This window comes from Chanodichthys erythropterus, chromosome 17 (genome assembly GCF_024489055.1).
Source record: "Chanodichthys erythropterus isolate Z2021 chromosome 17, ASM2448905v1, whole genome shotgun sequence".
Lineage (NCBI taxonomy): Eukaryota > Metazoa > Chordata > Actinopteri > Cypriniformes > Xenocyprididae > Chanodichthys > Chanodichthys erythropterus.
In genome coordinates, this window is record NC_090237.1 from 30,308,147 (window position 1) to 30,322,002 (window position 13,856).

General features: G+C 35.6%; 1 protein-coding gene across 6 annotated transcripts in view; it reads left to right on the top strand.

The window, feature by feature from the left end:
- robo2 (roundabout, axon guidance receptor, homolog 2 (Drosophila)) overlaps positions 1 to 13,856 on the top strand; it is a 218,848-nt gene that overhangs the window by 131,033 nt on the left and 73,959 nt on the right. For 5 of the 6 annotated variants that reach the window (XM_067364676.1, XM_067364680.1, XM_067364678.1 and 2 more), the window contains exons 3-5: positions 8,321 to 8,478; positions 12,131 to 12,251; positions 12,585 to 12,723. In XM_067364676.1, coding sequence (XP_067220777.1) covers positions 8,321 to 8,478; positions 12,131 to 12,251; positions 12,585 to 12,723 — 418 coding nt within the window. Of the gene's footprint in view, positions 1 to 3,362; positions 3,395 to 8,320; positions 8,479 to 12,130; positions 12,252 to 12,584; positions 12,724 to 13,856 lie in introns of all 6 variants that reach the window. The other variant, XM_067364681.1, reaches the window with a different exon arrangement.

Here is a 13,856-nt window from a genome sequence, read left to right on the forward strand (position 1 = left end):
AATTTGTTCTCATAATTTAACAACTTTTTTCTCATAATTTAATGACTTTATTCTCAACATTTTATCTCGACCTTTTTCTCGAAATTTAACAAGTTTTTTCTCGAAATTTAACAACTTTAATCTCGAGATGGTTTTATTTTTTTATTATCGCTTGGCCCTAATCCGCTTCTGTAAATAACCTACACAAACACAAATCTGATGTAACGTCATTGTCTATTGTCAGAAGCACAAACTCTCTCACACACACATCTACACTCACTCAGAGGCTCAGCACTGGTACATTAATGCGGCGTCTCCAGCAGAGAGCTTAATTAAACAAGGGACACAGTTGATATCAGACACCTTTTCATAAACCACCATCCAGTTCAATTAACTGCAGCAAAGCATTAATGTAGAAGACTGCAATCAGCGCAAACGACACAGATTCTTTTTCAGTCGCACTGTGGACGTGCGTGTTGCACATAAGTATAACTGTTAGTCTGAGTGATGCTCTATTGAACGCCAGCATTAGGCCTCCTCGCAGAGCTCCGCCGTGGGGCTCAAGTTATCATTCTAAGGTCAGCCTGCAATGTCAAGTTCAGGAAACTGAAGCATGCATAAGAAACTAAAATGACTATGTAGAGCTCACCTGCTGTTACTGTATTGAAATGTTGTTTTTGTGTGTGTGGACGTGTTTTCACGGTGCAGCTGGCTTCTGTCATACCCAGCAGAGCTTGCGTCACAATGCATCACTTCCACATCAATGAATCCCACCTTAACACATTGGATGAAAACAATCCAAACGTGATTTAAACATAGATATTAAACTCATAGCTAATAGGCCATATTTTTATCTTATTCTATTATTCGTCTGTCTGTAACATTCTTCCTTTAGGATTAAGCTTTGAAAGGGAGAGAGATTGATTTCAGCCCATTTCCAGTCTAAACCCCACTCATCTGAAGTGACATGTCTCTGCTAAGACCACGCAGGCAAAGGGAAAATCCAAAAGGCAGCCATGCTAAAATTACCTCTGACCCTCAAAGAAATATATAAATATGAGTATAATTTGACCACAGCTGATTCTACGAAAGAGTTCCCCAAGGGAACTCGTGACGTTTTCACATCTTGACAAACTAATTAAAGAGCAGGAGAAAGGATAGAGCAGAGGGAGATTTCCAGAAAGCCATCTTCTCATCTGCTTAAAAATAGACCAAACGGAAAGTTCACCACCTTCATCAAGCGATGGAGATCTTTGATATCTGTGGAATTAGGAGCAGCCTTCATTTTATTAATCTTTCTCTCTTTCCCGCTCACTCTCTCCTTTGGAAGTCTGTGTGAATCTGAGGCGTGTAGAAATAGTAGATGAGCTTCGGAGGAGAGAGAGGTTTTGGCTTTTGATCAGGCGTTCGCTCTAGCAGGTTTCTCACCACGCCGCTGAGGCTTCAAAACTCAGCAGTTGTTCATTACGGTGGATCAGGCACACCGTACGGCTGCTGGAACTTTCTTTGGAACATGTGGGTTGCTTTTGAAGTGGCTGACGATCTGCAGTGTGTGTGGATCATGCTGGAAAACCAGCTTAGACTAGTATGAGTTTCCATGTTGGTCCAAGCTGCTTTATGCTGATTTGTGCTGGTCTAGCTTGCGTTACTCACCAGTGAAGCATGTCATTTTCTGAGATTATTTACTTTAGGCCCTGTTATTTATTTATTTTTATTTTACGAAACTGTATGATTTTTTTCCTCCATAAAACACAAAGAAAACTTTAGCATAAAAAAAGTGTTTTTATGATTTTCAGCGAAACACAAAGTTATATGGCATCAGAAATTATTATTTTAACTGTGCTGTATAGCACCAAATCTTGGTGCTTCAGCGGTTCTTCAGTGTTTCTTTGGGATGACTGAGGTGCTATATTGCAACACTACCATACAAAGAACCTGTTAAGCCCCTTTAAAGGGTTACAAGCCAAAGAACCACTGTTTAGCACCATATCTGTTGAAGAAATAAAATGCGATATGGCACCTCTTATGGGTTCTACATAGCATAATTTGACAAAGGTAGAGCACCTTTAAAGATATGGTGCTACATAGCACCAAAAGTGGTTCCCCTATGATTATGAGCCAAAAAACACTTTTAGTGCTATATAGCACATTTTTAGAGCATGTACAGGGTGAAAAGCAACAGTCCTAGTACTGAGCCTTGTGGTACTCCATTATTTTCTTTTATTTTATTTTATTTTATTTTATTTTATTTTATTTTATTTTATTTTATTTTATTTTATTTTATTTTATTTTCTTTTTTCTTTTCTTTTCTTTTCTTTTCTTTTCTTTTCTTTTCTTTTCTTTTATTTTATTTTATTTTATTTTATTTTACCATCAGCATGTTGAGGACCAGCTTCCCCAGAGCTGGAAAATTTGAAAACCGAATGTTTAATGCATTTTAAAACTCATACAGCAATAATTAAAGATGGTAATTTTGTGTAGGTTGTTTCTTCACTCTGCTTCATTCTTTGGATTATCATTGACTGAATTGTAATACTTAACAGTAATTCTGCTTTGACATGATAATACCACGATATCTGCACTCACCAGGGCTCCACACTCTGCAGCTGGTCGGAGTATCATTTTTTCACAGGAAGATGGAGACATTTGGCATCTCTTACAGACCCAGAAGTGCCTCCTTAAATGATTTTTTGGAAGGAAATGTGTCTATAGTTGTGAAGGGTGTTTAATTACCAAGTCACAGTGAAAATTAGCCACCTAGCGTCTGTGTGCATTATGCAAATGAATGCTGTTTTCATTCACAATTAAGTGATTAGAAAGTTGTCGTTCTGTTTTTTTTTTTTTTTTATACCATTCTTTCCTCATCCCTCTCTCCTTCTCCCCATCTTCCTCATTTTGTCTTTGCTTTTCAGCAATATCACAGTAATGAAGCTATTACTTTGAGTGAATTTTAATGAGTTTTTAGCTAACATTTTAATGAGCTATACATTACCATAAAGCCCAGGATTAAGCCAAATTGAATTTGGGAAGTGCACGTAGAGGACAGAGGAACGAGCAGGGAGGTTCATTAAGAGTTAATTATATTGTTTGTGATGAGCTTGTGTTCCGGAGCCAAGGGTCCAGTCGGAGGCGTTAGCATGGGGCGGAAGTCATTAGCGGGTTGGCTTGCGGCTATCTTGTTAGCCTAACTTTGGAGGTGCAGCTTTTGAAGGTGAGAGGTGTTTGGTTGCCAGTACATACACCTCCATTTGACCTTCTTTTGTTGTAAAATTAAGCTAATTACAATTGCTACATCGTATCCTTAAACTTTTGCCATTTTTACATGTGTAGCGAAACTTTAATTATTCCCTTTTCAAACTGTTTTTTTTTTTTTTTTCTTATAGTCACCACCAGTGTTGAGGGTAACGCATTACAAGTAAGACGAGTTACGTAATCAGATTACTTTTTTCAAGTAACGAGTAAAGTAATGCATTACGTAATTTGTTTAAATTTACAACAAAATATCTGAGTTCTTTTTTTTTTTATATATATATATATATATATATATATATAAGTAAGGCAAGTTGCTTTGCTTTCACATGCATTGGTTGACAGCTCTCCTGTCCCTATGTTGAGAGAAATCAGGAGTAAGTGCAGAGGCATTGTGTGTGAACAAAAACAAGACAAAAATATGTTTCGCAGTGTAAACAATGGCTCAATGGTCATGTAGGTGTGCAATCACTTTAAGATAGCAAGAAAAAGAAAAAGAGAGAAAAAGATAGAAAAAGAGACAGTCTTTGTCTTTGCTCACATTTGAAACGGGTTCATACATGAATGGACAGTCAGAAGTGCTGCGACGGAGATCCTCCGTGGTTGTTGTTCTAGATAGAATAATGTGTGTGTGGATGTGAGATAGAGGCAGCAATGTTTTTGCAGCTGTTAATGCTGCATTTAGTCCGTAGGGTAATGATGATGATGATGATGATGAAGGCAAGAAGTGTGTGTGTGTGTGTGTGTGTGTGTGTGTGTGTGTGTGTGTGTGTGTGTGTGTGTGTGTGTGTGTGTGTGTGTGTGTGTGTGTGTGTGTGTGTGTGTGTGTGTGTGTGTGTGTGGAAGGCTTTATTTGCAGTGTGAGGTTGAGTAGATGGGGTTTACAGGGGTCACTGGGGCTCTAGCTCATAACAGAACTGATATACCCTGCAAACAAATGGAACAGCTTTCTTACCCACTACGGACTGGGGCACATTTTCACATTACTCTTGCCTGTAACTCTCTCACACATACACACATAGGCACGTATACACACAGAGCCAGGGGCAGCGCAGAAGAAAAAAAAGTGCTATTTCTCTCAAAGTGACATATTTACACTCTTTCATGCGAGAGCCACATCGAAACAGCATCAACTGTAGTGAATACTTTTGAGAGGCACTCAAATGAAATGCTATCACTGCTTATAGCATGCTGGGAAAACACCCATCTATCCGCAACCGTTCTCTTTTTCACTCTCTCTCTTTCTCGATCAGTATGTTGTTGTTATAAAGTGCAGTAGAAGTGTGATATTGCTCTAGACCAGTTCTGTAATCCCACTGTGTTTTGACCTTTGCTCGTGCTGATGCAAGCTACTGTGCCAACACTAGTGCATGATGGGTAAAAACAAACAGATTCTTGTGCAGAAATTACCACCTTATCCATTCCACAGGTCTGTGTGTATGGGCTTGTCAATTTATCTTAAAATAATTCATAATAATTTGTGTGTGTAGGTAATCACAGTGTGCTGATATACAGCCATATCGCACGGCTACAAGTGTGATATTGCATTTATACAACAGTTCGACTGCATAAGTGTGTAAATAAATAAGAACAACAATGGAGTGTCTTTAAAACCCTCTTTTGTGCAGAACTACTTCCTTCTGCCATGGATTCAAATCTCAAAATCTCCAAAAGTGTTTAAACAAATTGTAAAATAGGCGCTATATATATATATATATATATATATATATATATATATATATATATATGAGTCACATATTTGAGGTCTAAATAACTACATACTCAACTAAAAACTACATTTCATGGCATAAATCAATTCAAGAACCCAACTATTAAAATTATTTTAAAGGGTTAGTTCACCCAAAAATGAACTAACCCTTAGTAAATTACTCACCCTCATGTCTTTCTACAATAACCCATTTTAAGAATGTTTTGTTTCGAATTAGCCAAAATCACATGAACCATTGAAATTTTAAAACGTTTTAAAACACTTATGAAAGATGAAGCCTTGTTTACTGAAATCACGTGATTTTGGGACTCCGAACCACTGATTCGAAACAAAAGATTCGTAAATCTTTGATGCTTCATGAAGCAGTGTTTTGAAATCGCCAATCACTAGATATTGTTGAATAAATTCGTTATTTTGATTTTTGTTTTTTTTGTTTTGTTTTGTTTTTTTGACGCACAAAAAGTATTCTCGTCGCTTCGTAACATTAATAAACCACTGTACTTTTTTAAAATATGTCTTTAGTACATTTATGTGCATCTGAAAGTGTTAATTGTCTTGTTTTCAATAGAGGCCTCAATGAGCCATCGGATTTTATCAAAAATATCTTAATTTGTGTTTCGAAGATGAACTAAGGTCTTATGGGTGTAGAATGACTTGAGGGTTTCGTTCACTGTAAAAAATGTGAGAAGTTTTTGGGCTATAGTAGAATCTGAGATCACATTTATAGACTTGTAACAAAGATTTGATTAGATTTTTTTTTTTTTTTTTTCCTAAGGTGCCAAACATGTAGCCAAAAAATAATAATAAATAAAAAAAAAGAACTCTGATATCGAGCCCTTTAATTGCCTTTGGCATTGACTATATCTGACAACTCCAAACACACTTAAGTACAAAGTAGCATCTGTCCTTTTTTAATGATCCTCTTGGCTTCCATCCATTGCATCATCTCCTGTTACACTTTTCCACCACAGAACCCTTAACTTCGGCTCTGAAAGTTTTGAAACCTCGCCAAAATACTGCAAAGTTGCCAATGCAGCCCAAAAACACCCCCTCTGCCTCTACCAGCCGTCCTCCTGGAGGAAGAGAAGGAGGGTGGCAGAGGAATATTCGGCAGATAAGCCTCTCCTTTAGCCTCCAGCCTGACAGACAGATGCTGCTCTCGCTAGCATGCGGGGGAGGGAGACCAACAATACATAAATATTAATCAGATGGAAGATTGAGAGGCTCATCGCACCCAGAGAGAGAGACAGAGAGAAAGAGACATGTAAGAAAGCTGAAAGTCAAGGCTTTTGGAGGGATGAAAATGTAATTATGCGTATTGAATGTCTGTATACGCCCTAAGGCCAGAGAAAGTCGTGAAGTTAAGAAATGTAAAACTACACACACATACACAGCGCTTTGTCTTATTTTACAGCATTATTCATATTTGAACAAACCACTAACTCTAAGTATAAAACTTTAACATGTAACTTGCCCTGCACCAACTGAATGATATATTACAGTAAATCATGCAGTTTCTCGTAGAGAGGTATTATGAAATAGTACGATGCTGAACTTCAGATTTACGGGTAAACGGGTAAAAAACAAAGCCACAGTCTTGCATTGAAGGAGGGATTATATCTAGCTATATCTGAAATATATCCATCCAGCAACACCCTAGCAACTGAATTACAGCACATTAGCAACCACTCAAAACACCTTAAATATTTAAATTTGGTATTCTTGTCCCATGTTCTACATGAAGAAATACTGCTGACATTGTCATCTGAAAATGTAAAAATCAACTGAATATTATTATTATTATTATTATTATTATTATTATTATTGTAGTAGTAGTAGTAGTAGTAGTATTAATACTACCACCACTATTTTACTATAACTCTAGGGTTTAATAATACTAATAATAATAATAATATGATTATAATAATAATAATTATTATTATTATTATTATTATTATTATTATTATTATTATTATTATCTGTTCTAACAGTTTGAAAATGTTTTTATAAAATGACTTATTGTGATAAGAGTATTTTTCAAGAAATAAAATTATCATATTTTTATTCTCACTGCTTTACCATGAAACTAGGGTTTAATACTACTAATAAAAATTATTATTATTATTATTATTATTATTATTATTATTATTATTATTCACAGTATAATTGTTTTAAAATAAAATAACTAATGTTTAATAATAATAATAATATGATTATATCAATAATAATAATAATAATAATAATAATTATTATTATTTTTTTATTAATAATATTTTACTATAACTCTAGGGTTTAATAGTACTACTACTAATGATAATAATAATAATAATAATACATTTATATTTATATTTCTTATCATATGTATGTACATATAATGATGATAATAATAATGATGATAATAATAATAATCATAATAATCATAATAATAATAATAATAAATTAGGCACATTCATACTAACTGATGTGTGGTCAGAGCTAGAGTTTGAACGGCTTTAAACGCTGTTTATCCAATCAGATTTCCAAGTCAGGGTGCTCTTTTTCATTATTATAATTAAATCACTTTAAAGTCATTATCTGATACATAAATCTTAACTAAGACAAGAGCTTTTTCTTTTTTTCTCTATTAACACATGATCAGCAAGACAAATCTGTCCGTTTGTTCCTCACAGGTCAGTGCTAGAGTATAATTACCCGCTTTATTTATTAATAAAGCAATGTTGATGAATATGAAGATGCATACAGGTGTGTTTATTAATTCATTGCATTTATTCTTTGTTGATAATCATGTGACCTCGTGTATGTTTTTGCTGTTTAGTTTACTGCTGCATTAGTCATGGCCAGAGGCATAGTTGGTGTGATGAAAGGGTGAGCATGGGTGATTAGTTGGCAGAGATTTACCCGCCCACCCGCCGCCTCTGTATGTGCGTTCGTTCTTCTGCTCCTGCATATGGGTGACATAGAGCTGGAGGGCACAATATCTCTTCCCTCTCTCTGTTTGTTCTCCTGTCTCGATAGGGAACCCCATTAAGTCCAATTAAGTTTTTTTTTGTAGTCACCCCATCAAATAAAACTCGCACACACCCTCCTGCAGACAGATGCCTTCACACACAGCGTGATTTACTGCCGTTCATCTGACCTTAAAATAGGCCTTTTTCAAACAGGTGTTTCTCTGCATTCCTGTTGAACGTGAGCTAACAGTTGAACACTGCTGGAGAGCGTTAGCATTTTAAAGGACTTAATGAAATGGCATCTGTTTCAGCAACAAAAGTACATTTATTTGTGCCTCAGGGAATGTAAGCATGACTAAATTTGCAAATGGTTAAAGAATGAGCTCATCTTTCTCCCTCTCTCTCACTCTTTCAGTGTTACGTGATGATTTCAGACAGAACCCTACGGATGTGGTGGTGGCTGCTGGAGAGCCGGCCATCTTGGAGTGCGTTCCCCCTCGTGGCCACCCGGAACCCACCATCTACTGGAAGAAAGACAAAGTCAGAATTGACGAGAAGGATGACAGGATCAAGGTGAGAACTGGAGACTAATCATATGTAAATACTGATGAAAGAAGGAAGTATATAAATTTGCAATTCTGAGAAAAAAAAAGTATACCCCCCCCCCCCCCCCTCAGAATTGGACTTTATAACTGACAATTACAAGTTTATATCTCACAATTCTAAAGAAAAGACGTCAGAATTGTGACAAATAACCTCGCAATAGTGGGGAAAAAATCAGAATTGTGAGAAATAAACTAGCAACTGTGAGAAAAAAGTCAAAATTGTGGGAAATAAACTAGCAACTGTGAGAAAAATTTAGAATTGCGAGAAATAAACTCGCAATTGCGGGAAAAAAAGTCAATTGCAAGAAATAAACTAGCAACTGTGAGAATAAGTCAGAATTGCGAGAAATAACCTCGCAATAGCGGGAAAAAAAATCAGAATTGTGGGAAAAAAGTCAATTGCGAGAAATAAACTAGCAACTGTGAGAAAAAGTCAGAATTGCAAGAAATAAACTCGCAATTGTGAGAAAAAGTCAGAATTGCGAGAAATAACCTCGCAATTGTGAGAAAAAGTCAGAATTGCGAGAAATAACCTCGCAATTGTGAGAAAAAGTCAGAATTGCGAGAAATAACCTCGCAATAGCGGGAAAAAATCAGAATTGTGGGAAAAAAGTCAATTGCGAGAAATAAACTAGCAACTGTGAGAAAAAGTCAGAATTGCGAGAAATAAACTCGCAATTGTGGGAAAAAAGTCAAAATTGCGAGAAATAAACTCGCAATTGTGGGAAAAAAGTCAACTGCAAGAAAAAAACTAGCAGCTGTGAGAAAAAAAAAATCTGAATTGTGAGAAATAAACTCGCAATTGTGGGAAAAAAGTCAAAATTGCAAGAAATAAACTAGCAACTGTGAGAAAAATTTAGAATTGCGAGAAATAAACTCGCAATTGCGGGAAAAAAAGTCAATTGCGAGAAATAAACTAGCAACTGTGAGAAAAATTTAGAATTGCGAGAAATAAACTCGCAATCGCGGGAAAAAAAGTCAATTGCGAGAAATAAACTAGCAACTGTGAGAATAAGTCAGAATTGCGAGAAATAACCTCACAATAGCGGGAATCAGAATTGTGGGAAAAAAGTCAATTGCGAGAAATGAACTAGCAACTGTGAGAAAAAGTCAGAATTGCGAGAAATAACCTCGCAATTGTGAGAAAAAGTCAGAATTGCGAGAAATAACCTCGCAATTGTGAGAAAAAGTCAGAATTGCGAGAAATAACCTCGCAATAGCGGGAAAAAAATCAGAATTGTGGGAAAAAAGTCAATTGCGAGAAATAAACTAGCAACTGTGAGAAAAAGTCAGAATTGCGAGAAATAAACTCGCAATTGTTGGAAAAAAGTCAAAATTGCGAGAAATAAACTCGCAATTGTGGGAAAAAAGTCAACTGCAAGAAAAAAACTAGCAGCTGTGAGAAAAAAAAAATCTGAATTGTGAGAAATAAACTCGCAATTGTGGGAAAAAAGTCAAAATTGCAAGAAATAAACTAGCAACTGTGAGAAAAATTTAGAATTGCGAGAAATAAACTCGCAATTGCGGGAAAAAAAGTCAATTGCGAGAAATAAACTAGCAACTGTGAGAAAAATTTAGAATTGCGAGAAATAAACTCGCAATCGCGGGAAAAAAAGTCAATTGCGAGAAATAAACTAGCAACTGTGAGAATAAGTCAGAATTGCGAGAAATAACCTCACAATAGCGGGAATCAGAATTGTGGGAAAAAAGTCAATTGCGAGAAATGAACTAGCAACTGTGAGAAAAAGTCAGAATTGCGAGAAATAAACTCGCAATTGTGGGAAAAAAGTCAAAATTGCGAGAAATAAACTAGCAGCTGTGAAAAAAAAGTCAAAATTGCGAGAAATAAACTTGCAACTGTGAAAAAAAAGTCAAAATTGCGAGAAATAAACTAGCAACTGTGAGAAAAAGTCAGAATCGCGAGAAATAAACTCGCAACTGTGAGAAAAAGTCAAAATTGCCATAGTTAACTGAATTAGTAAGCATAAACTAACAATGAACAATACTTTTACAGCATTTATTAATCTTAGTTAATGTTAATCTCAACATTGCCTAAAACATTATTAAATAAAAAAAAATAAAAATAAAAAAAAAATATATATATATATTAGATATATATAAGTATATTATATGATTATTAATTAATTAACTAACATAAGCAAAGTTTAACGCATGCTGTAAAAATATATTGCTTGTTTATTTAAGTTAACAAACCTTATTGTAAAGTGTTACCATTTTTTGAGAGAAATAACCTCGCAATAGCGGGAAAAAAATCAGAATTGTGGGAAAAAAGTCAATTGCGAGAAATAAACTAGCAACTGTGAGAAAAAGTCAGAATTGCGAGAAATGAACTCGCAATTGTGGGAAAAAAGTCAAAATTGCGAGAAATAAACTAGCAACTGTGAGAAAAAAATCAGAAATGTGAGAAATAAACTAGCAACTGTGAGAAAATAATCTGAATTGTGGGAAATAAACTCGCAATTGTGGGAAAAAAAGTCAATTGCAAGAAATAAACTAACAGCTGTGAGAAAAAAAATCTGAATTGTGAGAAATAAACTCGCAATTGTGGGAAAAAAGTCTAAATTGCGAGAAATAAACTAGCAGCTGTGAGAAAAAAATCAGAATTGCAAGAAATAAACTAGCAGCTGTGAGAAAAATAATCTGAATTGTGAGAAATAAACTCGCAATTGTGGGAAAAAAGTCAAAATTGCAAGAAATAAACTAGCAACTGTGAGAAAAAGTCAAAATTGCAAGAAATAAACTAGCAACTGTGAGAAAAATTTAGAATTGCGAGAAATAAACTCGCAATTGCGGGAAAAAAAGTCAATTGCGAGAAATAAACTAGCAACTGTGAGAATAAGTCAGAATTGCGAGAAATAACCTCGCAATAGCGGGAAAAAAAATCAGAATTGTGGGAAAAAAAGTCAATTGCGAGAAATAAACTAGCAACTGTGAGAAAAAGTCAGAATTGCGAGAAATAAACTCGCAATTGTGGGAAAAAAGTCAAAATTGCGAGAAATAAACTCGCAATTGTGAAAAAAAAGTCAAAATTGCGAGAAATAAACTAGCAACTGTGAGAAAAAGTCAGAATTGCGAGAAATAAACTCGCAACTGTGAGAAAAAGTCAAAATTGCCATAGTTAACTGAATTAGTAAGCATAAACTAACAATGAACAATACTTTTACAGCATTTATTAATCTTAGTTAATGTTAATCTCAACATTGCCTAAAACAATATTAAAATAAAAAAAAATAAAAATTAAAAAATATATATATATATTAGATATATATAAGTATATTATATGATTATTAATTAATTAACTAACATAAGCAAAGTTTAACGCATGCTGTAAAAATATATTGCTTGTTTATTTAAGTTAACAAACCTTATTGTAAAGTGTTACCATTTTTTGCAACAAACAAAGCCTTATTTGAGGTGTGGAATATTGGTTAATGATCTGGCCTTATAATGATCTGACAATTATAGCTTCAAAACCAGCAAAAGTTGAATCATAAACCACATCTATTTTGCCCTTGAGCAAGACACTAAAGAGAGAGTTTCGTAGTAACTTATCTCATGAGGTGTTGCAGAGACTGTAACATTCCAGTGTTCTCTTTCAGATCCGTGGAGGGAAGCTGATGATCTCGAACACGAGGAAGAGCGACGCTGGCATGTACATCTGTGTGGGTACCAACATGGTCGGCGAGAGAGACAGTGAGACAGCCCAGGTCACTGTGTTTGGTACGTGCCAATTCTGATATCTGACATTCAAAACCATAAAAAGTCTTTAAAAATATCACAAAATATCTGAATCATGCCAGGAAAATGTTAACAAGCAAGTTTGAGTGTTTCAATTTCTCCATCATGAGAGAATGTGTCATGTTTAATTCCTCTGTTATGCTTGTGTCCTCAAGTTAGTCATAAAACATGCTGGGACACAAAAGCGTATCATACATTACACAATAACACAAATCTCTGTGAGAGCTGTTCGGTGTATGACTCAATGCTGAGTCACAGAGTGTGAATGAGGTCTCAGCGTCCCTTATGTCCTTTTCTCGTCTGTGTGTCTTTCAGAGAGGCCCACGTTCCTACGACGGCCCATTAACCAGGTGGTTCTGGAGGAGGAGGCGGTGGAGTTTCGCTGTCAGGTGCAGGGAGACCCACAACCATCCGTCCGCTGGAAAAAAGACGAAATTGATGTCCCCCGCGGGAGGTGAGACGGGGACACGCTGGCAGAGACGTCTGCCAATCTAAAGCATTATTTCAAATGTCTACTCGTATAGCCATCTGTGATGTAGGTGTTGAGCTCCATGCTGGGGCCCATTTTCAGAAACACACGAGCTCTGTCGTGAGGCCCCCTGCAGATAATATAAGCCTCATTGGTTGGTATTCTTTTGCTCCGTGCTGAGGCCCTGAGGTAAAGACAGGTGAGACTGCAGGTGGACCGGTGCAGGTGAGGCTCTGGCACAGCAAAAGAGAAGTTAGTCACCCTCAGGCCTCTCCATTCAAACTGTGATAGTGAGATAAAGAGAGGGAGAGAGGACGAGAACACTTTTGACAAAGATCATCCTTCAGGCGATACAAAAAAAAAGATTTAGTCATGGAACAGATACATTGTGTCTAATGCAATAAATCTTGGATCGAATTCGTAAAAGAACACAAGATTTGATAGGAAATTATCACAAGACTGAGAATGTTCATATAATTGGATAATATTACTAATATAGCTCATATTTTTCAACAAGGATAGATTAAATTAATCTGAATTGACAGTAAAGTCATTTATAATGTTGAAAAAGATTCAAATAAATGCTGTTCATTGAACTTTCTTTTCATCAAAGAATCCTGAAATATGTATTAGTTTCCACAAATCGTAAAAGGTTAGTTCACACAAAAATGAAAATTATATCATTAATTACTCACTCTCATGTCATTCCACACCCATAAGACCTTCATTCATCTTTGAAACACAAATTAAGATATTTTTGATCAAATCTGATGTCTCACTGAGACCTCTATTGCCAGCAAGATAATCAACACTTTCAGATGCCCAGAAAGCTGCTAAAGACATATTTAAAACAGGTCATGTGACTGCAGTGGTTCAATCTTAATGTTATGAAGTGACAAGAATACTTTTTGTGTGCTAAAAAAACAAAATAATGACTTTATTCAACAATATCTAGTGATGGGAGATTTCAAAACATTGCTTTATGAAGCTTTACGAATCTTTTGTTTCAAATCAGTGGTTTGGAGCGTGTATCAAACTGCAAAAGTCGCGCCCCCCAGTGGTGAACCATTTAAATTTCGAAACATGTAACAAAATCTTGTTTACTGAAATCACGTGAC